This window comes from Stigmatopora nigra, chromosome 19 (genome assembly GCF_051989575.1).
Source record: "Stigmatopora nigra isolate UIUO_SnigA chromosome 19, RoL_Snig_1.1, whole genome shotgun sequence".
Lineage (NCBI taxonomy): Eukaryota > Metazoa > Chordata > Actinopteri > Syngnathiformes > Syngnathidae > Stigmatopora > Stigmatopora nigra.
The window spans coordinates 5,105,661-5,132,859 of NC_135526.1; the positions used below are offsets into that span (position 1 = coordinate 5,105,661).

The following is a 27,199-nucleotide window of genomic DNA, read 5'->3' on the forward strand; positions in this document are numbered from 1 at the left end:
CCTCCACATTGCAGCATAGAGCGCTATTTCTTAACGTCACTGGAAACTAGTGGAAAAAAACGCACATGCACAGCTGGTGCACAGGCCAATTTCAGTAGTAATTTTCAGGTGTGAGAATGTCAAAGAGGAAGCACGTACATTTTGTTTGCAGCCAAAAAAAATACTTGCTTAAGACTCAAATTAGTTCAAAAAGCAATGGACTTTGCAGAAAAATAGCTCTGCACAGCAAGCAGAACATATTTCAGCATTTTTAGAGTTTGAAAGGTACTTTTTTGCACCAATTAACATAGATTTAACAAAACAAACAAATTGCAATCGCTCCTTTTTTGGATTTTAATGGAATTTCATTGCAGATATTTGAGGCAACACCTTTTATCACATCATGGATTTTTGCACCAGAACTTCGTTTTTAAGGTAAGTGTTACTCTATGCTTCTACATATTGTATTATTACTTGTAAGCACTGTGTTGTGGATGATTGCATTAAATGCTTGCACTTATTTTTTTGCATTGGTGGCTGTTATGCAGTCTGTCAAATTTAATTAGTTTTAAATGATGTTTTTTCCCCATAGTTTGGTATGCTCACTCAAAACATTCTTTTAATTCAATACTGCAAAGATTACAAATATACATTCACAATTTAATCCTGCATAATAATAAAAATATTTATGAGAAGGGCACTTTTCAATCAAATCATTTATTGAAGTCAAAATGATCCAGAAAAAGGAGAGTTAATTATGATCAACCATGTAAATATAAAGCCTACAAATCACATTTTAAATGATTATAGTAGTGTAATTCGGAGTTTGTTATTTCCCTAAACTGATTTTGCATGTATTGGCACAACAATAAGTTAATAAATGAGTGTGTTGAAAAGACAAGAACAAAAATACAGAAGAAAGCGCACTAAGTGTTTACAGGATATGTACAACAGTTTAAAAAAAACATCGGTGACAATTTCATGATAGTCTTTCTTATAGAAAACATTTAAGACATCCTTTTTATTAGTTTCATGGTATCACAACATCCTTATTCCTTTATTTCATAAACTGTATAATTTTTTTGGTGCAGTTTTGATGAGTGGTTAGACTATGACTTTTTTCTGATCTTTTTTAAACTTCATCTTGCATGTAAATATGTAAGACTTAAGTGCAATCTTTTCATTGGCCCTCCCAGTTGGAGTTTATTGTCAAACTAAGCGAGAATAAAAGAGAATAATTTAATAAACACTTCATACTTTTGCTTAGGATGATGTCATTACTAGAAAGGCTATGACAATATATCTTGCTTTCTTTTTTTCCATTTAGTTGTATTGTGGCATATCACAGCTTGATTTCCTGACCCATATATTGCTGATTATTGTTATTATATTGTGAGATAATTGTCATTCTCGTATCAGAAATCAGTATGGAAGATTTTTCTAGTCATTACTGTATGTTTTTGTCCTGATTTTCTTCATAAAAACACTGCAAAATGTGTGTTGAAACTAGAAAAAACTAACTTTAGAGTTGTGAGTATGAGTTAGGGTATGAATTGAACTTGTATGTCAAGGTATAGTCACAGATGTCACTCAAAGCCTGGGAATTGGAGCGTTAAAAAAATGGAAAAAGAGAAAGAAAAAGAAAGTGTTCTCCCCCCTCCTACGTTTTTTTTGTGTTTTTTTTTGTTTGTTTACACTTGCAAAGGCGGAGCTGGCATGCTTGCATATGGAGCCGTTTAACTGGGGTTAGAGTTCAGCCAAACAACACTCTTACATTCCACCGGCGTTCCCAGTGACACACGCCTGCGTTGCATCGGCGCTACAAATTGGAAAAAAGTCACGTTCTCCAACCCCACAAAACGTCGTTGTATATTCTGTATCCTCACATGATCTCCACCTTGGAGTTGGGGTACACGGCCACCACGTCGTAGCCCTCGGGGGGCTGCACGCGGGCCTTGGCGTGCGTCTCGCAGTATAGGTTTTCCTCGATGAAGAAGTAGCCGCGTTGCTTTAGGTTGGTGCCGCAGTCGTCGCAGGTGAAGCACTCGGGGTGGTACAACTTGTCGCGGGCCTTCACGATGGTGCCCCTGTAAGGACAACATTCAGTTCAGTACCAAAAAAAACAGTTGTAAAGAAATTTAGAGGGTTCGAGGAACGTTCATTTAAGGTTATGCTGATCTGACACAATACTGAGTTTGAACCCCTAATTGTTGGTAACCATGGCTATTTTTTTTGCAACCTTTTTTGTTGGAATTAGTTGGTTTTTTTCACAAAGCAAGGTCACAAAAGGTCAGTTTTTATTCCTATTGAATGCATGGTTGTGACATCAGCACCTGGACTTGCTTTTACAAGCCAGAGGATTTAGTGCAAGCTTTTGTGTGCATCTTTTGTGTTGTTTTTTTTTTTGCAATTTGGTGGATAAATCCGACTTGATGTCTTGACTCGCTTTGCCTGTCGGTGCACGTCGTTGTTTTGAGGTCTTTGTTTGTCCCTGTTCAAACATTTGATGTGGATCCGACTGAGATGATGTGTGTACTTACACGATGCCGTTAGAACAGCGTGTGCATTGCGGGAGTTTCTGAAGGCCGGGAACGCCACTTGGTAGGGGGCTGCCCAATTTGGGGACGGGTGATCGCACCGGAGATTTCAAGCTCCTCATCCTCTCCGTTGGAGAAACACCTGAAATAGGAAAAAAAGTTATTGCTCGAGTTTCAAACAACACACCACGTGAAACGGACCATCAACGTGCCCGCCTTGACGGTTTGCACTGGCGCTGTAACAAGTGAGCCTCATTATAACCAAAAAAGCTGACATTGCTCGGATACATCCGGGAAGTCTCCCCTGTGGAAAATCCCCCTTTGTGGCCATTTGCTGAATCGGCAGTCAAGCTCTAGCGGAAATTTAAAAAAAAAAAGTCTATAACAGACCCGTTTTTTTACCGTCCCGAAACGTTGTTTCTTCCCCCTTTGTCAGAGGAGCTATTTAAAGATCCGTGGCTTTCTATCCTTCCCTCCCTAGCCAAACATTCCTCCATGTTTTCCTTTTCTTTTGAGCGCCGCGTGCGTCTATAAAAGGAAAACTATGTCAACGAGACGTACGGGCCGAGAGTGGATTTATTATGTCGTTATGTTACGGACATTAGGGCGAAGTTCTCGTCTAGGTGCAGACTAGTGGTCTAGCTAGTGTTATCATTGTTATCAATCCCTTTTATTGGTGGCAACTGATGGATTTTATAAAAGTAAAAACTCTAAAATGACCCAGGTGGTCTTACCTGTACGCCTTTTAATTATACTTTTGAACTCTTTGACTCTAACATTGATGTGGAAATATATTTTAGACATTGTTTGCATTTCTTACGTAGATTTTTGAACTCAGTTTTCAAACTTTTTTTTCTAACCTCCATCCTCAGCCTCCAGGATCCCCTGCAGGTACTTGAAGGACCCAGACTGCTTGGGTTCCGACAGGGGTTCCTCGTAGTCCGTCAGCATCTTGTAGACATGCGAGCGCATGTCTACGCCGTCACGGCCTTGGACGGGAGAGAGTGCGGGAGGCTCGGGGCTTAGGAAAGACATTTTGGGTCAGGGTTCCACTTTGCTTTTTGTTTTTCAACTCTCTTTAACACCCATAATTTATTCATATGCTCACCTGTGTGGGGCGCTAAGGCTGAGTCCTCCCATTTTGCCATGAAGGGATCGGTCTCCGTCGCTGTGGTTGGGGGTGTAGAGCGGGGACGGGTTGTTGTACTGAGCGTGTCCGTTGCCATTGCCGTATGAGTAACTGTGGCCGTTGTTGGATTTGGAATGGCCGTTAAGTGAGTGGTTGTTGGAGTGTTGCTGATGCTGCTGTTGTTGTTGTTGTTGTTGGTGGTGATGAGGATGAGGATGATGCAGTGGGGGCGGAGGGGGCTGTGGTTCCGGGGTGTACGAGGGCTTCCGGCTGTAGTTGGTGTAGCCGCTGGTGATAGGTCTGAAGTTCTGTGGAGAAAGGAGGGATATAAGGAAGGATTTCAATGATTGTGTTTTAGTGCCATTGATGATGCAGTCTAAATCTATTGCAGCCAATGCATTATGCATTTTTTGTTGATCATTAAAAAGTTTGGGCGTCCATTGGTGTCAATGGCCGTATAAATGTCAAAAGATGACGTGGTTGTGGAGTTCCACATTCTGCTCAGTTGGAGCTACGCATAGGAATGCGGCACGCTAATGCGACGCAGATGTAGGCAAATGCAATGCAATTTAAGTTGAGGTCAACGCCTCATTAGACGTTTTGCCAGAAAACAACAGGTAAAGCCCGCGACAGATGGACAAAGAGTATCTACTTAGGATATAAATGGATTCAAATGGTGGATTTGCATTAAGGCCAGGAGTGTGTCCTAATACTTTTGCTTATTCCCAGTAGACTAAACAGGTGCTTCAGTAACTATCTTGTTTGAGCAATGTGATTTCTTTTAGGGAAAGTTTTCTTAGAAAAAAAATCAATGTATATCTTAAAATGAAGAGAACAACTCCATTTTCAGATGGTAGTCTGATAGTGTTGTACTTTTAGCTTCAAGGCTCCTCCTGATGAGGGAAAAGCTGGATTCCATCCCGTCTCGACACTTGGCGGGACCACACAGGCGCACATACGCCGCCATCGGTCCTTTTCTGGAAGCTTCCTTTCCTCTTCACCAGCAGGTTTACATCTTGAGATCCAAACGGAGGCTTTGATAGATAAAGTCTGGCCAAAGCAACTTCAAAGCGCCCATCAGGGATTCTAAAATCCAGGATCTAAATTATTGCATCTGCTTTTTTTCTCTTCAAACTGGGCTTTTCAAGAGTATCAAAAAGTGACATACTGATACGATAAAATACAAGATAAAGGAGTCATATGTAAGAGCTGAATTTGAAAATTGAAATCATGTGTTTTTTTTTGAGACTCCTGCTCAGATTGGACGTGAAACCAAACATTCCCACACATGCTCACCCCTACCTAGTTCTCCCGCAAAGCTTAATCCCTCCGGACCCTCCAAAATGAAGCCCCCTTCTCATGGCGCTCTGCACCACTAAGCAAACACAAACCAGCCCTTCAGGGGAGGAGAGTTAGAGTAGAGAAGAGGTGACAGACAGATGGGCGGCGACCAATTTCACAAATTCCAACTCCACAAAACCAATGGAAATCGATAGAAGTCCAATCCACTTGAAATGAAACTCACAATCAGTTGATTTTCCACAAAAACAGACATTTTAACCACAGGGAAAATAAGATCATCTGTAAAAGGGAACCTGACAATATGATTTTTCTGGGTTTGACTGCTCTATTGTGTGTAGAAAAGACTACCCTGACCTCATCGAGAGAATCCAAAGACGGATTTAGACATTTTAGAGGGGGGGTTTAAGCGGATGACGAGGGAACGCAAACAAGCAAAGAAAGAAGGTCCCAGGTGCTGAGCTCTTTTAAAAGGACTTTTCCGTCACGCTTGGGTGGTTTCCTTGGCAGAGGATTAACACACACACACATTTTGGCAATAGACAAGACTCTAAAACCCCCAGGCCATTTTGTATTGTTAGAAACCAGTCAGCTGGAAGGACTATAACTTGGATCTTTTTACGCCATTCCTGGAATTGAGCAGCCCCAATTCATTCATAAAACTCAAGTGAGATCAAACTTTTTCTCTGATGAAGGCCATTGGAAAAATGGAAGGAAGGAAAGGGTCAGAAAAGTCCTCCAGGGTCAGAAATATCTGTAAGGACGTCATCTTTCAGCTACCGTGGCTTCCGAAAGTTTTGCGAATGTATTTCCAAAGTTTCCTGCCAGGAATGAATGTCTAAGACCAACGTTGGCACGTTACCCCCGAGAACTTTTAGATATAGAAAGGATTGGAAAAATGTGTTCAAAACGGGGTTTACGACGGAAAATGTATTTTTCCCAGGAGCTAAAGTGGACCCTTGAAGCTGAAAATTGCTGACGGGAGATTGGGGAGGAGGGAGTGTAAGACTTTCCCAGAGAAAAGGCAGGAAAATAAGGGGGCGGTTAATTTTGATCTTATTTTAATTCCATGCTTGCTCTTAAAAACTTGCGCGCCATGACGTCTAATACGCGTCATTTTGTTTACGTGGGAACGTTATATTTTAAAACAATATTTATACATTAAAAACATTCCCCCTTTGAAATAGATTGCACCTGCCATTCAGTGTCGGTGTTATTTACTTGAGTTTGTTGTCTTAAAAGTCAATATTTATTTCTCCCATTGCTGCGTTGTAATGACTCCAAATTGCTTCCATACGTCTTTCTGTCTATAATTTTCATTTTGGCTCGGAATAAGTAAACGAGAAAATGATTGTGATACCTCCAAGGGGGGGCTGCTTTTGAAGTATAGCTGAGTGATGACAGCGACACCATTTTGTTTCCAGATGGGCTTTGCTTCAGGCTATGAGCATGTCAGCGTATCCTGAGTTTTGTGTAGTATAAATTCCACTTGAGCAGGAAGCAAAAGAAGCCTCACCATTGGCTCATTGTACTCATTGATGACGATGGTGACACAAATCCGGCACTTTGCCAAAAGTACTACATAGTACATGCTATTATCTCCATCCAGCAATTAGCTCAGTGTGAGTCACAAATGTAAATAACAGGTTCTCCATTTGGAATGCAGTGTACATGTGTTAGTTCGGGGGAATGATGGCTGCCAGCCATTTGCGTTTAAATGAATAGGTTCTTCTCCGACGGGTTTCCGATTCAAAGGCGGGACAATTATGGAGCGTCTGGTTAAATCTTGAGCTTTTTAATTGTCATGTCTGACTTGTGTGTTCAGTATTCAGATCTAGAAATCAAAATGAACTGCAACTTTGAGGATGAACAAACTTTTGTATGCTTCTAATTCCTTTTATTAAGACCTAGTACACAAATTTAATCATTGTCTGCTATGGATGGTGAGGCATCCAATCCATTTGGACTGGAATAGCTGGTAGCACTGGTTTAATAACGATGAAAAATGATGGATTTGATGCCTATAGTCATTAATGGGAGGAGATTTGGTCCCCGGATGTGATGTCATCTAGATGAGTCGTGACCTTGACTGGATTTCCAATCCGTCTGGCTATTACAAAGCAAAAAAACCCTTTGGGCTTTACTAAAAAAGACCAAACATTTCATCCCCTTTCACTGCAAATCTTGATGAACGACACCAGACAATGAGACGGCTTTCACTTTGTCTCCTGAGCTGTAAACAATACTCTCCTGGAAGGAAGCCAAACGGCTATTGATGAGGTGGTGGATAATAAATGCTACCTCAGTTCTTTGTGCATTTGGCTCTGGTCTATTCAAGGTCACGAAGCTGGATGAAAGATGCAAGTCTTTTCTAGTATTGAGGCCTTTTTTTTCCATGCCTACCCCCGTTTCTTCCATTACTACTTTCAGAGTTGAGAGGAAAAGTGTCATCTCCAAAGGGCTTCATTGTACTTGGAATATCCTGGCAGCTGCTGGTTTGAGCTGAGAACAATTGACTTTTTCAACACTCCTTTTCTAATGTGCTCTATTTCTGGAGCCGCGCTCGACTGTTTCTATGGATTCTGTTTATGATCAACAGTGTCACTCAGTTAATTTATAGCCCCAGATGACAAGTTGTGGTCTGTAGCCAATGATCATCACGGCCATCAAAAGACCAGTCACAAGTTGGATGGATTTTAGCCAATAAAGTCAAAGTTGCATACTGTGAAATCAAAGCGAGAATAATGTCATTCCCACAGGGATTTCTCTCTGAACTCTTAATGGACAAGAACGTCAAAAAAAAAACATATTTCCTATGAAGTTAAGACTTTTTATTGCTATTAACTCTTTGCCTGCTGTTGATGACATTAGTGAGTTAATTCCTGTTAATTAGAATGAATATTTAGTCATTCTGAAACTGATGACAAATGACTGGACATCTTTCTTCATCATATCCTGAAAACTGAACATAGAATTTAGTTTGGAATCCGATAGTTTTTGACATCTTTCATCATCATATCCTAAAAACTGAACATGGAATTTAGTTTGAAAGCCGATATTTCTGGTGAGCTTTACTTTAATAAACTCCTGGCCCCAAAAAACCCAAATGATATGGCTTTTAGGCAGCCTTGAGCTGTATTTGAAAACTCACTATTTACCCTGGTTATAATGTCTCTAATTTTCGCACGAGTATTTTTAACCATCATTTTGAGCAACGAAAGATGGAAATGATCATTTTTCCATTCTGACCAGCACCTTCTTTGGCATAGCTGGTGGAAATATAGTTTGAATAAAAGCCTACCTGCAAATCCGATTCCGAGTAAGGACTCGTCTTGCCGTCTTCGCTAACCGCTGGGGACCAAACTCGTTCTCCTGATCCCGACCTGAAAGACAAAACCAGTGACATTGTCTTGATAATTATTATTTTTTCTTGAGATGTAATCACTGTGAACTAGGAAAAATGACCCTATACCGTATGAGACCATAGACAATAGTAGTAAGCTCAAATCCAAAAGATTGGTGCTTTACAAGATTGGTATTCTCATAAAAATGACATACTTCTGTGGATTTTGCACCATCAAAGAACTTACTACATTAGATAAAGTCGTCAGCATGTCTTAACTTTTCAGTATGAGCCATCCAGCTATTTTTTTTGGAGGCTTTTACAGAAGGGGGTGATAACTTCATACATATATCTTTACATTACTTTGTAATTGACTCCAGTTGCGTTGACTTACAAGAAAAAACATGACTCACTGACTGGCAGCCGTGATGAGATACACCATTAAAATGCGTCGCCGTGCTGAGTAGGCCTTGTCTGATAAGTTACGCCTTTTGAAAGACAGCGAACGCAACACTTTGGTGAGGTTTAAGCTTATAAAACCTGCTGAGTCACCGCCATTGGCTGGGGGTTTCATATCGGGTCCGCCGACAAATGACTTGTCGCCTTGGAAGTCTTTTTATCGCCGCCTTGTTTCTTGTCAGGCAGGAAAGAATGTGAGACAGACAAAATTATAACTTGACGTCGTTCCTTTCGGAGAGGGACAAGTGGGCTCTTAAACAAGTGCTGTTTGTTCTCTGATGGGGACGGGCAGCTTGAGGACATTTTGGGAAGCAGCGAATTAAATATTTCCATTCAAACGGATTAGATGTCAACTGGTGATAAAGTCATTTAAATTTACAGCCAAAGGACAAAGAGCCACATGATTAAACGTCTGTTTCACGTTTAAATCTTAAATCTTGCCCCGCAAAGACCTCGTTTATTCTACGTCTTTTCGCCATGATGGCTCAAGCAGATTTGTTGAGTCTGGCGGATGTGGGGGTCGGCGCAACCTGGTCTCCAGCCTCCATATTTTTAGCTTTTAATACATCAATAAACAAGACATAAAAGGACATAAACGATTACATTATCAGGATGAGTTTCTCAACTCTTTTTCTCTTGGTCATATTTTCCAGCTCTTGACCGGGTTTAATTTCCTGACGGTCTGTTTTTTTTCCTATAGCGGTTGGATAAGCTTACTTTGGCTTCTTGAGATAAAACCTTGAGATAGAAACCCATCATCTCTAAATTGAGATGGAATAACCGCACAAATCCTTGTCCAGGTCATCGGTCTATCATGATTACTTTTGTTTTGCTGATGCCAATGTAGGCAAAGTCATTAAGATCCATGAGCTAAGTGTTGAGAATTATAATGGCCGCCTGCACCTGAGTATGTCTAACAGGGTAGTACAGAAGTAGTCCTAATGATGTGGTGTTTTTATCAAACCACAAAAGACAGCCTGAAAAGTTGGAAGGGGATGAAGTGAGTTTCTTTGGGCCTTTTGTCCCTGTTGGAGTCCTGTGTTCCTTTTTAGTCCAGTCCAGTGCAGTTTGTGAGCAATTCCTAAACGCTGAGTCACAGGTCAAAGCACCCAAGCACCCAGGAAACCAGTACTCTTGTAAACTTTTCTCTGCCTGCTGTCTGAAAATTCTTAAGCCCTGGAAATGAATGTTCCTTACAACCTTGGGATAAAAAAACACATCTTGACCAATCTACTTCACCCGGGAGAAGGATTACACCAAAATGATTTGACAGATTTACGCAGAAAACGGTGGAGGGCTGGGATTCGTGCCAGGATTTTTTTTCCCTTCTTAATTACTCATGGTCTAAGCTCCACACGACGTTCTCTGTAAAAGTTGCATTGACTTCTTCCACCTGTTAAAGTTCAGTCTGGATTTAATCCTGGCATTTTTCAATGGAAGCACAAGCAAGGGGTGTCCTTTCATGAACAAGACATGCTTTCAGTCCAAGCTTTCGGCACGTCTATCAACGGGGGAATCCATCCAAGCAACCTGGCCCCAATCCCAAGCGCCATCTGCATCCTCAAGCCGGCAAAACCGCACAGATTTCTCCAATAAAACCTGGCAGAAGTGAAACTATAGGCAACGTGGATATAAAATAGCAGGATAAAAGGAAGAGGGTGTGGTTTAAGCTATCGCCAAGGGCCACATGTACACAAGGGCTTGATGGACAGGTTCTTCCGAGTCATTGCGACTTCACTTTGAGACGAAGAGCAATCATAAATTATAAGGAAACTGACTCTAATGATCCAGGGGGGCGCCATTCCAAATATTCTAAGAAATGCAGTCCGTGACGGTAATGGATGCGGAAACATGCGGAGAAACATTCTTGCATTACACAGCAGACCTCAGATCCGTAGAGCGCACTGTAATTTGCCTTCCCAGGCAGACGTGCAGACTCACATTTGTCCATCGGCAGCAGCAGCAAATTACACGTCTCCCATTTCTCCTCCTTTTTGACTTGGAGTGCGTTACGGCATAGGCTTTTAAAGGGGTGGAGGTCCCTCACAACGCTTGTCCTTTTATTGGGATTATGTTCCTGAGAGTCAGCAAAAGAAAGGCTAATGGCTGCAATTATTTCTTCTGAAATATTTCATATGGCAGCAAACCAAAAGTCTGGATGGAAGTCGCCCCCTGAATGCAAGATGCCTTTTTTTTTTACAATTGACTTATTATGCTTTATAATAATGACAGACACCTTAAGTGGAAGCTACTTTAGGATTTGATTGGATTTCCATTGATGGGCAGATGTGCTTTTTCTTCCTGGCTTTAAATTCCTTCTGGCTTTTCTCCAGTCTGCCAGCAACAACTGTGCCTCTTCTTATTTTCCCTTGGTTGCGAGGAAGGATCACTTGGCTAGAAATACCGGATCAGAGCGGCTGCAACACATGGTTTGACGGAATCTTTTCCATAGGCCTGGCCTTTCCGCCTTGTTTCACCTCCATGCTAAATATTCTCAACGCAAACACCTCAACCCTCCTGCTGGCCATTGGCTGTCAAAACTGGCACTGTATAATTATTCAAGCGATACTATGTAACCGTCAAGTTTCCTACCTCTGCCAGGCCGTTAAACTGAATTTTTTTGGCACAGATGCCAATCTATTTGCCTGTTTGTCCCCATCATTCAACTGACAAACAGTATTTCCTTCTGATTTAATTCTTTAGCAGTTAAGTAAGTCATACCGCAACCGAATGGAATAAACTTGTCGTTCTTTTTGTTTTATTACATTTTTAGAATCCCATTTTCTCTTGACGTGGTATGAAAACACTCGTCGACATAAAAGACACTTTGTCAGCGTTATCCTAATTGCGCGGAAAGTTATGACAGCTGCACAGAAGCTGTGTTTTAGTCACTTCTCGGATTGACATCTCGACGTGGACAAACCGCCGTTAAGGTGCTCCGCTGCCTTAAAAGAATGGATACAATTGAGCAAAGTGGAGGAGAATGTGGAGAAAAGTTCTTGATTTAAAGCTTTGACTTTCCACAGTGAACTTACAAGCTGAGAGAGAGAGAAAGACTCCTTGTTGTCTGCCAGTTGGCAGCTTTCAATTGTAAACGAGTCAGAAACCACTGTTTTTCATCGCGCTGCTTCTTGATCCCTGCTTCTCTCCTTTTTAACTCTTTCCCAGTCAAAATACAAGTCAGTACATTCACGTTTTGGGGGGAATTTGGAGCGATTGTTTTGCCTTCAATGGCAACAACTTTTACCGTACTCGAAAAACAGAAAAGAATACCTGCTGATCATGAGCGTCAGCTGTTGAGTGCAGTTCTTGATGCGGTTCTGGGCCTCCATGTGGGTCATGTGCTCTGTCACGTCGCCATTAATGGCTAGGATGGTGTCTCCTGGAGTGAGGTCTCCCTGGGCTGCCTTGCTACCGGCCGTCACCTGCACACAGCGGCCATAAATGTTGCTGTGATTTTTTTGGACAAGGACTTTATCTTTAGTAGAAGTTCAATCTTTTAGAAGATGTCTACTAGTAATAAACCAATTTCCCAATGAGGGAATGTCATTCCTCAGTTGGTTTAAACCTTTTTGACCATTCCAACTCTTGTCGGAAATCAGACGCCACCAAGACGCACTCGAAAGCAAAATTACAACCTGCTTCCCCAAAATTGCGCCCTGAGCCAAAAAGATACTCCAACATTGCAGTTAAAAAGTGCCTTCTTTGTGCAGAACTTGCAGTTTAGCTTCTTTCTTTCATCTTTTCACCTTGATGACTAGCAATTTTAAAAGTATGTCATGTGTGTAATTAAACCAAAGTAATATTGCAGTAGTTTGCCATCTATAACAAGTGTAAAGGCACCAATGGACCCACCATGTTGCTCCCATTCACATAGATCAGACGATGTATAAGTGAACACCAGGTAATCGATACCTTCACATATTTCTTAGTCAACATGGCCATCCCCATCTCGACTATACCAAAGGTTAATTAGTCCTGAAACCGGCATGACGGCTCCAATTTGACCCCCACTGCAAACCCCATGCACTTGTGCAGTTAAGTGTTTTTTTTTTTAAAGGGAAAGCTGAAGTTCACGCTCCATGAAGTGCTAATAGCCGAGTCGTGTGGTTCGCATGTGGAATTCCTAATTTACGGCTTCAGACTGCACCACCATTACCCCAGAATCCCCCACCCCTTATCCCACTTTTACCCGTGACTCAATTCCAGTAAACTGAGAGGTCATTGTGGCAAGTAAGCGCGTGTGAAAACAAACACCACACCTCAACACTACAACATTATGTGCTTTTTGTCGAAGTGGAAGTCTTGCTTGAGTGGACAATCGCCCAACAGGAGGTCACGGTTTACCCACGCCATTTAATCACCACGTATTTGTACATGTGCGTGTTTGTAATCACATTGTGTATCTGTCCGATATATTAAGATCATCTTCTAGTAGGTGCCTTCAAATTTTTTACCAAGTAGAACAACATTTAAATATAATTACTAACAGCATTTGCCATATAATAATTGCTTCAATGTTATCCGAAATGGAAAATGACTCATATCTATTCGCAATTCTCTCTAATTAGTAATACTAAAATGCTACAGTACCACAATGACGACATTTTTTTTGGGTTAAATATCAAGCCGGTTTAAACCTCAACTGTAAAATGAAAGTTTTTCCACCAGCTGAGGACAGGCCTTAAAGTTAGTGTTTTGTTTCTATCACGTTGTTGCAAATGAACTTTGCGTGCTTGTGCCTCTTTATAAGTGGAGGCACCCTACCAGTCCGTAATTGAAACTTTACGACATCCTCATTAAAGCTTATCGAGGTCTTAAAAACCCACAGAGGTTCTCCTTCTTTTTTTGTTTTCAGAGTTTGCGTGGCCTATCAGCCTATTACCGATTGGAGGTAATAGGCGTCCAATCGGTTTGAACCGGGCATGGAAGAGTTGAAATTAAATGGACAACCAGAAGGGCTTTAGGTTGCATGGTTAGCAACAGTGAAATAATATTTTCAAAAGAATTCTGACTTTTTTTACTTTCAAAGTGGTGAAATGCATAAAAAATGCTTACATTTTCATGTATTTTTACTTTTAAATTTGGAGTATGGCTCTCAAGGAATAATGTGGTAGAATGGAATGAAGTTCATGAGTTATTATTGTGCTAATTTTTCACCTATTATTTTTTTCTTGCAACAACTAAAGCCCTTGCATGATATCTTCTGCAAAATGACATTGTCAAAGCAAAATGTCTGACTTCCAGTTGCGTTTCGAGGGAAATATTAAGACTTTCTAGGTGGAAGCCAGGTGAATGATCAAACAAGTAGTGTTGATTTGTATATTTGATACAGATGAAGCAGTAAAATGCTGTTAATGATTTAATAAGATGATTTGCCTCCGGCTTGTTCTGTGCAAGCAGGTCCCAACAGCAGACTGCTGCCGTATTTAACACGCCTGCACAAAATGTCACGGCTGTCAGATGAGTGGCAAAAAAGTGTTTTCTGGACGCCTCTCATTTGGACACCTCACACCAGGTTAACAAGCACGTCTCAGTCTTATTACACCATCCGTCAAGGATTTGAGACAAGCAAATTGACGTAGACAGTTGATCAGATAGACATTGACGTCAACAGCTGCTCAAGCACAAACAAACTTAGCATTATGGACGACGCCAAAATGTTTTTGGATTGCAGGATCTAGATAAATATGCACCAGCTGTGCAACCTTGTATCATTTTTCTGGACATTTTTTTCTTAGAGATTTTGCTTAGAAACAATATATAAGATTTTGTATGGTTTGGTCATTTGCAGATTGCAATAGAGACTCTTAAGAGTTCAAGTAAGGCAGGAAAGTGGTCATCCTTTTATACATTTATTATTCCAGTCCTGTAATGTACAGTTAAAGATTATAGAAGTTGGATTATGGTTCACCTGTAGAGTCTATGTGAGTTCATCTTGAAATTTGACCCAGATGAGTAGTCTTACAAGGCAAAAATCAGTCTTTAGACTCTGTGCATTTGCTGATTTGACTACTCTGGGGAGATAGATGGAATGGGGGCCGGTTCTGGGGGTCATAATTCTGTTCATTGCCCCAGCCCTGTACTTATAGAGGCTTTGCTTTTAAGGGGTGGGGGTGGAACACCTGGAATCTTTCAGCAGCACCAGTGAGTGCTGTTGAAAAAACAAATGTCAGCACCCCCCAATAGACATGCACGCACACACACACACACACTTACTCACTCACCTCCCCAACCTCTGTGCCTTTTCACGCAGCACTACCATGTGTTTACCCTGACCGGAATGAAGCGAGCAGCTACTGGTGGAACGTCTGCCAAAGTCGTTGAAGCCTGACCCATATACGGGAGAGTTCGCCTAGGTTCCTCGTCACAATGGCTGGATTCTTTTTTTTTTTTTATATATAAGGGCTTGAATGCCAACTATGATTCATTGATTGTGGGGAGGTTGCTATCACCAAATTGCATGGAATTATGTCACTGCCATCCCTCTCAGTGGAAATGGATTAGACTTCTATTGTTGTCAGCAGCAGTTGATGAGTGATTAAAAACATTGATTAACCCATAAAATGAGGTCATGATGTTAAATTGTAAATCTCCCACAAAATATTAATCGCAAACAAAATCAGACCATACGATTTTAGGAATTAAGAATAGAACAATATTTTAAAATATAGTATAGATACAAATATAAACAAAACAAAAAATGAATCTAAATGAAAATAATTTAAACAAAAACAAGCAAAATAACAATTTAATGACAAATAACAAATTCCATTATGTATAATCACACTTTTCAAATGTAACTTTGTGACAAATTAATTTAATATTACATCTCATTCCAAATCAACATGTAGCAAAGATATCGAGTTAACAAGAAAACCTGGCAAAAGCCCCACAGTACTTTTTAATAGGATTCCTTTATGAATAATTAGGTTAGATTCATCAAACTTGTTTTCCCACTGTAAAAAGTGAAGAAAATTGGCATCCACAATGCAAATAGTGCCGGCTAACCTACCCTGGAAATGGTCAGCGGCGTGCTGAAGTCACGTCCACCAACCAGGCGAAAGCCCCACGGAGAAGGTCCCTTGAGAGTCACGCTGTAGGGCATTCCGAAGCCGGTGCCGGTGCCAATGGCGATGTGCCTGGACACTGTAACAAGACCAAATATCCAGGCGGTGAAAAGAAGGCCAACGTCGTGCTCCGTCCGAGCTGCTGCTAGGCGACGCTCTCCCTCCTGACAAAAACTCTGACGAGCTCTTGAATCAAGTTTAAATAACCAGAGCCGCCAGTGACGCGCGTCATGGGGGCCGCTCTCCCTCCTCCTCCTCTTCCTCCTCTTCCTCCTCCTCCTCCCTCTCCTCCCTCTCCCGGCCCTCCCTTTGCATCCTCCCTTCATTGTGCATCGTCACTTGGTTCCCTTTTAACTACCATTGACAAACATAGACATCAAATCTATTGCAATGATCATGTTTCACTTCCACTAACATGTTTATTTGAACAGAAATAGCAACTTCCAGTAAGAGAAATAAGTCCCACTTTAAGTAATTGACATGTTTTTTTTTTTTTTTGCTTCAAGTGCAATTTTTTTTGCGTTCATCTGAACATGGCACATTAATAGATGTTTCTTTTATCCGCGGTCTTGCCTTTTAGTTAACTTTAACGACAGCAAGTCAGATCTCGCTTTTGCACTCCTCACAACACATTTGCAGTCAACCTCATCTGTCCGTAATAAACACCAGCAGTGTGCCGTAAATAGGGGTGCTGAACTATGTAAAACACAGTAAAATAACCACTTCCACTTTGTTATTTCTCACTACAAAAGCATAAAAGTGCCCTTTCGCCCTCGTCAAACACTAGGACGCTAAACTACAAAGTTGGAATAGAGAAAAAAGAAAGGGAAGGAATGAAAATGCTACTTGTCTGGACAGCAGTTGCTTTCATATGTCAGGGCTTATTTATTGTTCTATTTGTTTGGAAAGCAAAACCTTTTGATTGTGAGTGACTTTCCCTTCATTGGTTGGTAGTGAGTAAAAAAAAGTCACTGTTGTTAGGCGGGTGCTTCTGATTTAGCATCAAAAGTGGAGAAAACAGAACATTTGTCAGCGTTCAGGCCTGGACAAGTACGACGACCTCATCTCTTAAGTGGCCCATGAGTCTTTTGCAATGGTCCCTTTTTTTTGGATTCTCTCATTGTTTGAGTCGTCTCAAAAGTGAGTCACCCAGTTTCTCACTTTGCAGAGGGATGATCTCAGGCATTCCACGGCGGCTCTTTCAGACAACTGCTGGACCGTCTCGAGGTCTGAGTCAACCTGAGGCGAACACTCCGCCGGGATTGCGTCATTCATCATAACATTTTCCTTTTCCGTTGTAGTAGAAACTTGCTACTGCCCTATGAAACGCCAACACGTTGAGATCCCAATGCCCATTAAATGACCATTTGTTCAAATCCATGTACAATGTTGTAAACTCCTCGTTGACAGCATGTCAGGCCGAGCCACAAAAACGCATTTTTTTTTGTTGTTTTCTGGGTCAGTATCTCTGTGTTCCGTCAAGCTCAGTTGACATCTAGGCACTCGCTTTTGCGTGTGGATGCTTAGTTGACCGGCCGTCTTCCTGCATGTGTTGAAGCAATCAGGGAGCTTAAGCAGAAAGATTGCAGGCCCCCAGGTTCCCCTTCGACAAAAAAATAACTCCCCTTGGCTCACTTTAGGTTCACAAAATCCCAGTTACTCGGAAAATGGCCGACTCTGCCAATCAGATAACCGTTTCCAAGATGTAGCGGTAATTAATTTTTATTAACCATTCGAAGGTATTGCAAAATTATTTCCAGGCTAGACGTGATGTCAACGTTCAGGAAAATCAGTTTAAGGTGAACAAAGTAGTTGGATTGTTTTCTCATTGACTGCCATTGACGGCGACAGTTTACGTTTTGGTGTCCAATTCATCCAAATCGCTGCCTGTTCTCCTTGTAAAAATACATCGGACATTGATAGCCATCAATGGCGGCCTTGGGGGGGGGGGATTCTTGATGACGAAATCACAGAATCCCCAAAAATCTTTGGTAGTTGACCTAAATTTGAGCGAGCTAGTGCCGTAATAAAAGCATGTTGTTACTCTTGGCAGGTGAAGGGGGTTCCGCCGCGAAACCCGAAACTCAACTGACCCCTTTCAGCTCCTGACCACCGTTCAATCAAAAAGAAAATCAAAGCTCCCTTTAGGCCTTTTTTCCTGAGCGTATTTGCGGTTGGGCACCACTTAAGAACGCGATGTAAATCCAAGGTTCTGATAAAGCTTCTCCGTCGTAAACATTTGCCTTCTTCGATGGATGACATGACCTGACAAGGGGAGGTATGCAGTACAAGTCTAGGGTCTGGAAATCATTATTTCCAAGAACGTTTGGGTCTGGGCTCCGTGTAAAGTCAGCGTCCTTGAAAGCACAGCAAGTGTAAAAACGCTGAAGGTGAATCTGTCAGCCAAAAAAAAAATTAGAGTGATAAATGCCAGGTCGAGGTACGGGCCAATCAGAAGGCTTCATACTGAACAAGTTGATACATTGATGTTAATGGCAGACTAAGAGTTAATTTAAAAGAATCGAATGATTTTATTCCATTATAAAACAAACTGTTGACTTAGCAATTTCCCTATATACTAGAATAAATGAAATCATTGTTTAACTTTTTTTTAGAAATAGGACAAATCACGTTGTTTACCAAAAAGTGACACATTTTTATGTGTTTATTGTTGTCACAATTAATTAAGTTGCACTACTCTATTAAGAAAAATATTTATGCATCCCAAAATAGATGGCAAACTATGTTTCCAACTGTCAAATCTCAAATATTTGCCTATTGTCTTTTTAAAACTAGCCTTGCAGCATTTAAATGCACATCCGTCATTGGCAACCGTGTGAAAAAACGCTCGTAAATCTCTTTGGCTTCGTCCTCAATTTGGAATCTTTTAGTGCTGCGGTAAACATTTTAAAGAGCAAAAAAAAGAGACTCCACTTCCTACCAAAAGCCTTCATAATGCTGACATAGAAACGTCACTCCTGCAGTAAACTAAGTTGGGGTGTGTTGACTTTTGCGTCGGGGTCACCTCGGGGGGTCAGCTTTTTTCGTGGGAAAATATGGCAATCATCATTTTTCAGCTTCTTCTGCTGACTCTTTATTTTCAATTTTAGGCTTAATGAATAGTTTGTCCACTTTTAAGCCTTGTTTTATGTTAAAATACCATTAGGAGGGATGAATACATTTTTATGGATGTCTATTAGTGATAACTCATTTGAATTTGCAGTACTTTTTGTTGTTGTAGTTGACTTAGCTTAATTTCTTACTCCAATTTTCTACTTTCTCCATTTGACAGCTTGATAAATTCCCTCTCATTTTTCTGTTCTCACTCCAGCACAGCTGCAAACATGCCATCAATCTCCATATTTGAGGTAGATATTGGTGTAGTGGTGGTCTTTTTTGCCCCTTTTTTATGGAATATATCATTCATGTTGCTTTAGATTGGACAAAAGTGACATCACTTGACATGGCCTAAATTACAAGTAACTTTGGAAAAGGTCTGCAAAAGCTGAACTAAAAATAAAAGCGCTCCTGACTGATTTATGTTAAAATGAGCTGAAAACATCTGGAAGAACTTCATTCGCGGTGCTCCAAAACATGACGCCTGTGTGAAACGGTGACGTCAAGGTCATTTTTTTATGCTTATGATGAGCTTCCGAGCATGTGGACGTGCAACAAGCCAATTATTGTAGAAAGACCTTCTTTGCAGTGCTTTTTTTATAGCAACAAACCAATTGCTTGTGGAACAAAAGCAACGTATAAATCTCCGTTTTATGGCTTTTTGTTTGTAGCTTTATTAGTGGTTTTGTTCTACTACCATTTTTAATGTACTACTGGATTTACCCAACAAATTCAGCTGAGTTAAATTGTGTTTTTTTTATGGTGTAAATTAGAACTTGTTCAGAAAGGATAAATAGCTGAACAGTATATTTTCAGATGGACGTATAATTCTTATTTGATTTATTATATTCCCGTCAATGGCAGTCAATGCATTTCAATACAGCTTTAAAAATATTTTAATCCAAAATATATTATATTAATGGCACAGAATTAATGCTGATTTTAAAAAAATATGCTTTTATACTACTAGGCATGTAACAACCAGTCTATATCTGACCATAAGATGGCAGCAGCTGATAATTTGACTCAGAATAAAACATTTCACCAGTATTATTGAATTTTTAACCCTTAAACCAAATAAATAAACACGGGAAAAACACACTATTTGGCAAAACTGTATTTTTAACGCATGAATAGTGCTTCATGGCAAAAAAAAATCCTTTCACAAACACCACAAAATACCTTATAGGGCAAATATATTATTCTAATAAAATGTAAGTAGTCAGTAAAATAGAATCTGAGCATATTATTTCAGGATTCTTCATCTTATAATGATATTGATTTGCATATGTGTTGTGCAAATGGACTTACAGTGTTGAATTCCATCCTTACATTATGCAATCGTTAACAGTAGGTGTATTAGTGTAGGTGGTGAGGGATAAAAATGTTTTTAATTTCTCAACAGCTATTTGCTACCGTGCCTCACTATTCCGGAATAAAAATCAAGGTTTAGTCAAGCACTTAATAACAACAATTGTTGAGAATAATCCATTTAATTCATGAAAATATAAGATATACGTCGACAATGTATCTCAGGGTACTTTCTTGTCAGATTTAAAAGACATCATTCAACAAAAATAATAATAATTATATAATTGATTAATATTTTTGTCTATTTTTCACATATAACACATTCCTGTGTCACTTTATTGTTAAAGAAAATCATAAATATGCAGAGGGGAGGGAGTTTAGATGTATACTGTAAGAGAGGAGGAGGAGGAGGGATCATGTAGAGTTCGAGGGGGGGGTGCTTAAGTGCCTGTTGGCATTCTAAAGTCCAAATCTGCTCCATGCATCAGAGGAGAGATCTTCCAAAAACCTCCTTTGAGGCATCTAGTTCAAAGAGAATAGAGATATCAAATAAAAGGAGAATCAGGACTAGAGATAAAACTACAAGCATGTAAGTCAATGGATATTTTTGAACTGACTGTAAGGCAGGCACTACTTTGTCGCTCTCTCTTCCAGATTGCTATTTTCTATTTTCACAGTTTTTCTTCAGCACCATTGGAGATCTTTTCTCAGCTTTATATTTTCGACATCACCACAGTTTGGGTCTTTATTTTCTGGCACAGTGGATGTTAGGGAAAGGACTTTCTGGGGCATTTTTATTATACAGAAACAGAATCCAGGGTATAGATTTTTCTTGGAAATTATCTCATGGATGATGCTCTTCTTTTACCTTTTTGGAGTGTACAACTAAACCTCTTTGAGATATTACATATTTGCTCAATAGAATAAAGACTGTGGTGGCTTTTGAGATCCAACAGATCTTTTTTTGCACCCGAAAAACTTCTAAATTCATCTGATTGTATCCAAGGATGGCTGGCTGTACCACTCGTTGTCAACAGGGAGTGCTCAAGTTGGTCCAGTATGTTCAGAGATTGTTTTCAGGAAGCCTTGCTAAAGGTACCAAACACCACTCTACAAATGCAATTGCATTTGCAATTTAAAACAAACTCGTTCATGTATTGCACAGTATGTAAAATGAACTACTATTCATCTCCCTCACTTAAACATTTCCAAGGCTAAAAAGAGCAGAGTTGACCTTTGTGACCCTGAAAACCTCAATTTTACACTCCAATGACTGCCACCCCTAAAAATTCTAAATTATATTCCAATTATGCGAACATATGCATATGTGGAAACCCCAAAATGATGAAATTTAAAGATGCCGAGTCATACAAACGCCATCCTTTTTCAACAATAATACGCTGAATGACACAAAACAAATTTAACTATAAAATAACATCGGCTGGGAAAGAATACAACAGTTATTTGTCATTTGTAGTAACAACTAACAAAGATAAATAGATTTTTTTCCCACAAATATGACTACACCAACAGGGCAAAAATACACTGTAGCATTTAGAATAATAACTTTGATTTATAACATGTCTTCCAAGGGACCCCAAGGACACTAAACTTTAAACAGACTTCATGGCTTTGCACACTGTAACACAAAAAAATTGCAACTCACTGGTTTGTGTTTTGCATAAAGCCTTGACTACGCCTGAGGTCATATGAGATTTATGCTGTATTGTACTCTTAACCGGATTATTCTCACAATTCTTCTGGCTCAGGCTATAAAAGCAGCGTATTGGAACGGTAGTGTTTCACTGCTTTTCATTTTTTTTTTGTACATCACCCCACTGCTTGCTTTTATATAATGGATAAGAGTGTGATTTATTTTTATACTTTGCTTCTCTCACGCATTTTTGTAGCGCTCTGTGTTCACATTTGTATTTTTTTGCAGAATAGTCGTATTTAGAGTTTGTAAGGTATGTTTTGTTGTCTTTAATTAGCTGGAAAAACGACTTTATTTAGTACAATTTGTTTTTTATATATATAAAAAATGATAATTTTACTCTATATATGCATACATTTCATTTTTATTTTCAAATTTTAATCATAAATAATGGTGCATTGGAAAGTATTCTCTTTTTTTTTATTGAAATGATACCAATTCTTTAGATTTTTTTAACATTCCATTCACATTTAAAAATAAAAACACATGGGTTTGATTTTAGTGAAAAACATGAAGTTAATTTGATCTGCATGATTCACTTTGGCGGACCCCAAAAAAACTATTTGGTGAACCAGATCCGGCCCCGGGCCCCTCCAGTTGGATACCCCTTAAGTCATTGGCTTCCATTGATGGAAATATAGCTGTCCAATTCTCTACTTGGTGCTTTTTGAGGAAGGCTGGGTGTGATGAGATGGCCAATTTGTTGCTGCTGTTTTGCAGCTCATGAGCTCTTGAGAAGCTAATGAAAAGATAATGAAGTTATAGACTGCACTGCAGTAACCTTGCCATGTCCCTGTACACCATGAAATGCGCTTGGAGATGGCAAACATATGTCCAGGGAATTGCAATACCTCTTTTCTCCATGCAGTGTTTGTTTTGCCTCTGGTCATCAAGATATACTGCAAGCTATAAAGCCTATCCCAAATGAATTGGGAATTGGGATCGAATTGCGACATGATGCAAATCGTATCGCCAGATATGAGGCCCCTGGTGAATACATATTTCTCTTTGACAGTGGCACAGTTCATTTTAGGGTACTTATATGTGAATTTTTGTACACATTTGGGGTGATTTACTCTTGATTTTGGAGGAATTTAAAGGTTTCTTCTTGTTTGTGGGTTGTATTCTGATCACTTTTGACCATTTTTTGGGTTACATTCTGTTGGTTTTGAGGCATTTTATGGTTCGTTGATAAGTCATTTTGACTCTAGGGGTCGAAATGTGAATGTGACTGTGGGTGGGAAAAGAAGAATGAGCATTTGATTCTGTTTGAATGCGTTAGAAATTGCCTTTAAGGCAGAATATTCCCGGACAAAACTAATATAGTATTCCTTTTTTCCAAAAGAAACTGACCAGCTTTGCTTGCATTTGATCATGACTTGTAATGCAGTACATATCAATATCACTCCCAAGCGTAGTTGTGCATCAGCATGGCAGCAAATCACAACCACACGAAGGCCACGAGGAGGCAGGAAAATGGAAAGAGGGGGGACAAGCTGACAGATGAGTTGAGGGAGTGGCACGAGGAGCAGATTGCATGTGTGTATGTGAGTGTGTGTGCGTGCATTTGCGAATGAAATGAGAAATCCAAGAGGAACGTCGCCAAGAGGGGAGAGTCAGCCCTCAGCCAAACAAAGCTGCGAGAGAAGATCCCTCCCAAAACATCCACCACTTGTGTGAAAGGATACAAAGACCGAGCAAGCAAAAAAACGGAGGAATATTAAAGATCCTGACCGGGTTACCACGGTGACACCAACATGGGCGCAGTGGTGGGAACTTTGACCATGCAAACCAAGCAGAGAAGACCCACGAGAGGTATGGCGACATTAGGAAAAAAACAAAAAAGAATGGACATTTATGGAAGTCGGGTTATTGTTTTGTACTGCAACAAACGCAACATGTGCTTAGTGAGCAGAATGATAACATTTCAGGTAGTGGTTCATCTTCTGGATGCTGCTTTTGATGGAGAGATTATATTTTTGCTATGAAGTAGGATGTCCTTGTACACGAGTGCGGAACAACATTACCACCGTCCATGACTCCTTAATGATGGACGTCGGGGAGGTGGGTGGGCAAGCGTGGGTACCTCCGTTTAAGGGGTGAAAAAAAAGGCAAAATTGAAGAGTGAGCATCGCTTCTGAATTAAAATCCAGCTCACATATGATACGACCTCTCTCACTTGAGAAGCCTGTTGTCATGGAGACTGTGTTGAAGGGGTATAGGAGAGGGATGAACGAAATAATGTCAGAATAAAATAGACTTGTAGCACTGTCATTAAATCTTTCAGTGCTATTGACGATGATATATGTTTAATTCTATTTTTTGGAGTTAATCCTTTAAATTATTTTATTAGTAGATGTCCAATTTGAACTGGGAGGCTGGCATTTTGATTAAATTGGACCTTTAGTACAGTCAATGGGTTAGTAAGTGTGTGTTTTTTTCTTCTTCTTGGTGTTTATTTACATCTGGTATGTTATATATGTGCATTATTGTGTTAATTGTGTATGTTTGTGAGATTTGTAGAGATTTAGACACTAAAAGTAGTGATTATGATTGATATTTGATTTTCTTTGGGGTCATTTTTGTTTGGCTTGTGGGTGACATGTTAACAAAGCTATTTAAAGACATCATGTCCTCAAGGCTGTCCACGACAGGAAATAACTCATCATGTTTCTGATGTCAGGAAGGTTTGTCACATAACCTTCAAGCTGTGATTTGTTTTCCTCACACTTTTTTTTTTCCTTTTTTTTTATCTAACCCACACATCTAATGAACATCAATTTTTGCTTTTTTTTAAATCAGTCTTTATAAAAAGCAAGCACAACATCAATGATTAAAATGGATTCAAAGACAGCAACTATGTTGAGTTCACTTTAAGATTGAGATGAACATTGTTTACTAGTTAATTTGTGACATTATGTGAAATAGAAAAAAATGAGGGGAAAAAATCAATGTTTTACGTGTCTTTTTGTCTTATTTATATATTTTTTTACAGTTAGATTTCTGGATTTTATTCTACCTTTGGTATTTTATTTTTCTCTATCCATCCTTTTTTGTCGCTCAATTAAATTTAACATGTATTTACAGAGCGATTCTTATTCCATAAGTGGTCATACAGTTTGTTTTAACTCTTCAAGGCCTAAAATATCGATATTTGATGACCAAATTAGACTTTTTTTTTGCAGATAAATCGGATGACGACCTAGAAATGACAACAGTGTGCCACAGACCAGAAGCTCTGGAACAACTGGAATCGCAAACTAACTTCTGCAAGCAAGAGCTACAGATTCTTTATCGTGGTTTCAAAAATGTAATCATCATCTTTCTACCATAAATCCCATATTCCGTTAAAACTTTCCATCTTCCTGACAGGAATGTCCAAGCGGCGTCGTCAACGAGGAGACATTTAAACACATTTATGCACAGTTTTTTCCACATGGAGGTAATTTTTTTATCGTCATGACTCAGGTTTTTGGAGAACAGGACTCATGTGGTTTGATTTCTCGTCTTGCAGATGCAACCATGTACGCGCATTATCTTTTTAATGCCTTTGACACCACTAAAAATGGCTCCATTAAGTTTAAGGTAAGAATTGTAAAGAATATTCAGCTGTTTTATGTTCAGTAATGTCATTTTTATTTACTTTTTTGGATGGTTTTCAGGACTTTGTCATGGGCTTATCTATCCTGCTGAGGGGAACCTTAAAGGAAAAACTTGAATGGACATTTCATCTTTATGATATTAACAGAGATGGATACATAAATAGAGAGGTTTGTTATTTTTTTTTTATTTAAGTTTAGGGTTTCTATGATGACTTTGAATTTGTTGTTTCAGGACTACATTTTTTTTAGTTCACTCCAAAATCTGGTTCCTTGTTTTACTAGAGGATCAAGTGCATTTTTTTGTATTGTTTTTGCTTCTAGGAAATGACAGAGATAGTAAAGGCCATTTATGACATGATGGGCAAGTACACGCATCCTGTGTTGAAGGGAGATGTGCCACAGCAGCATGTAGATGCTTTTTTTCAGGTGACTATAACCATGCATTTGCCATAAAAAGATAAGAGTCAAATAGTCATAATAATCACAAAAAAAAGTATAATATGAGTGAACAATTGCCAAGCCAATGTGATCTCTATTAAAGCAAATAATTCTGTTGAAAGATGACTACAATGTTCAATTCTTCTCATTTTTATTTAAAAAAAATACTGTTATATATATTCTATTGCCATAATGATGCTTGTATTTTTTTGATCTATTTATTTATTTTTGCCCCACAGAAAATGGACAAAAACAAAGATGGAGTGGTTACTTTAGATGAGTTTGTAATAGCCTGCCAAGAGGTATGTTTTTTTCCCAAATAAGTGTATATTTATAGGTGTGTTTTCAGTTCTTTTATGGTGACACATTTTGTCTCCTTTCAGGATGAGATCATGATGAGATCCATGCAGCTGTTTGAGAATGTGATGTAGAACAAGAGAAAATAATATTAATATACTCCAAAAATAAGAGGGCTAATTGTGCACTGGATCTAATCTTTGCTTTTAAAACCAGATGTGAACTGAATACAGATTATTGAATCATGCAAAGACAAATGACAGAATGGGGATGAACCTCTCCATGTGGATTCTGGGATGTCTCAGAAGACCCCCCAAAAAAAGAGGAGACTAAAGAAGTATACAAACAGATAGTGAAAAATGAGTAAGTCCTTTTTTTTGCTTATTTATATCAATGTTGCCCAAAGATGCTCTTGAAATGTAAGCTTCTATCAAATATTTTGTATTTATCAGCCAATATTTGTCTGGTTTGTTAGATGTTACGTTCTTCTTTGTGTGTGTGTTTTTTTTTTTGGGGGGGGGGGGGGGGGGGGGGGTCATGTGCTTTCCGAATAAGCCTCTTGCAATCTAAGTACTATGTAAGTGAGTCTTTTGAGTTACGGTAATTTGTTTTCGTGTCCTCGTCTTAAATTCTATTTAAGCTAATAGCTGTACTCTGTAATTCATGTTTAAATGTATCCTTTCATCCCAAGCCTTGCGTTAAGTGTATTTATGTTTGTAAAGTGTAAACAGGTATTGTGAAACTGGCAAATCATGTATAGTATATATATATATATATAGAAGGATGTTGATGCAAAATCAGGAAGATGATATGGTTTACTATATCACAGTTATCTTTATTTGCTCAAATTACTTGAACCCACTTGTTTGTATTTTTTCAACTGTTAAGCTTACACTATAATACT

At 39.4% G+C, this 27,199-nt stretch overlaps 2 protein-coding genes across 7 annotated transcripts; one reads left to right on the forward strand and one right to left on the reverse strand.

Annotated features, from left to right (window-relative positions):
• On the forward strand, positions 1 to 26,802 carry LOC144213129 (A-type potassium channel modulatory protein KCNIP1-like). 6 transcript variants are annotated; one of them, XM_077741420.1, is made up of 9 exons: positions 1 to 264; positions 354 to 414; positions 21,251 to 21,339; positions 25,144 to 25,268; positions 25,331 to 25,543; positions 25,621 to 25,728; positions 25,882 to 25,986; positions 26,238 to 26,300; positions 26,382 to 26,802. In XM_077741420.1, the coding sequence occupies exons 2-9, from the start codon at positions 383 to 385 to the stop codon at positions 26,427 to 26,429; spliced, it is 783 nt and encodes a 260-aa protein (XP_077597546.1). In that variant the 5' UTR covers positions 1 to 264; positions 354 to 382; the 3' UTR covers positions 26,430 to 26,802. The 6 variants fall into 6 exon arrangements, with proteins under 6 accessions (XP_077597546.1, XP_077597550.1, XP_077597545.1 ...); XM_077741424.1 differs by lacking the exon at positions 21,251 to 21,339 and having other exon boundaries at positions 25,331 to 25,400; positions 25,473 to 25,543; XM_077741419.1 differs by lacking the exons at positions 1 to 264; positions 354 to 414 and adding an exon at positions 20,709 to 20,833 and having other exon boundaries at positions 25,331 to 25,400; positions 25,473 to 25,543.
• On the reverse strand, positions 678 to 16,059 carry pdlim4 (PDZ and LIM domain 4). The gene is made up of 7 exons (XM_077741123.1): positions 15,762 to 16,059; positions 12,020 to 12,171; positions 8,246 to 8,327; positions 3,625 to 3,953; positions 3,377 to 3,537; positions 2,520 to 2,658; positions 678 to 2,066 (listed from the first exon to the last, which is right to left on the reverse strand). The coding sequence occupies exons 1-7, from the start codon at positions 15,852 to 15,854 to the stop codon at positions 1,862 to 1,864; spliced, it is 1,161 nt and encodes a 386-aa protein (XP_077597249.1). The 5' UTR covers positions 15,855 to 16,059; the 3' UTR covers positions 678 to 1,861.
• Positions 26,803 to 27,199: the final 397 nt, after the last annotated feature.

Excerpts from the sequence above, each read along its gene's own strand:
- pdlim4 (XM_077741123.1), bottom strand. The coding sequence starts at position 15,854 with ATGCCCTACAGCGTGACTCTCAAGGGACCTTCTCCGTGGGGCTTTCGC. Across the intron at positions 3,954-8,245 it reads ACTCGGAATCGGATTTGCAG|AACTTCAGACCTATCACCAG; the intron begins GTAGGCTTTTAT and ends CTTTCTCCACAG. Across the intron at positions 2,659-3,376 it reads CCTGGAGGCTGAGGATGGAG|GTGTTTCTCCAACGGAGAGG; the intron begins GTTAGAAAAAAA and ends TTCCTATTTCAG.
- LOC144213129 (XM_077741418.1), top strand. The coding sequence starts at position 20,724 with ATGCATCAGAGGAGAGATCTTCCAAAAACCTCCTTTGAGGCATCTAGT. Across the intron at positions 21,340-25,143 it reads TTCAGGAAGCCTTGCTAAAG|ATAAATCGGATGACGACCTA; the intron begins GTACCAAACACC and ends TTTTTTTTGCAG. Across the intron at positions 25,987-26,237 it reads ATGTAGATGCTTTTTTTCAG|AAAATGGACAAAAACAAAGA; the intron begins GTGACTATAACC and ends TTTGCCCCACAG.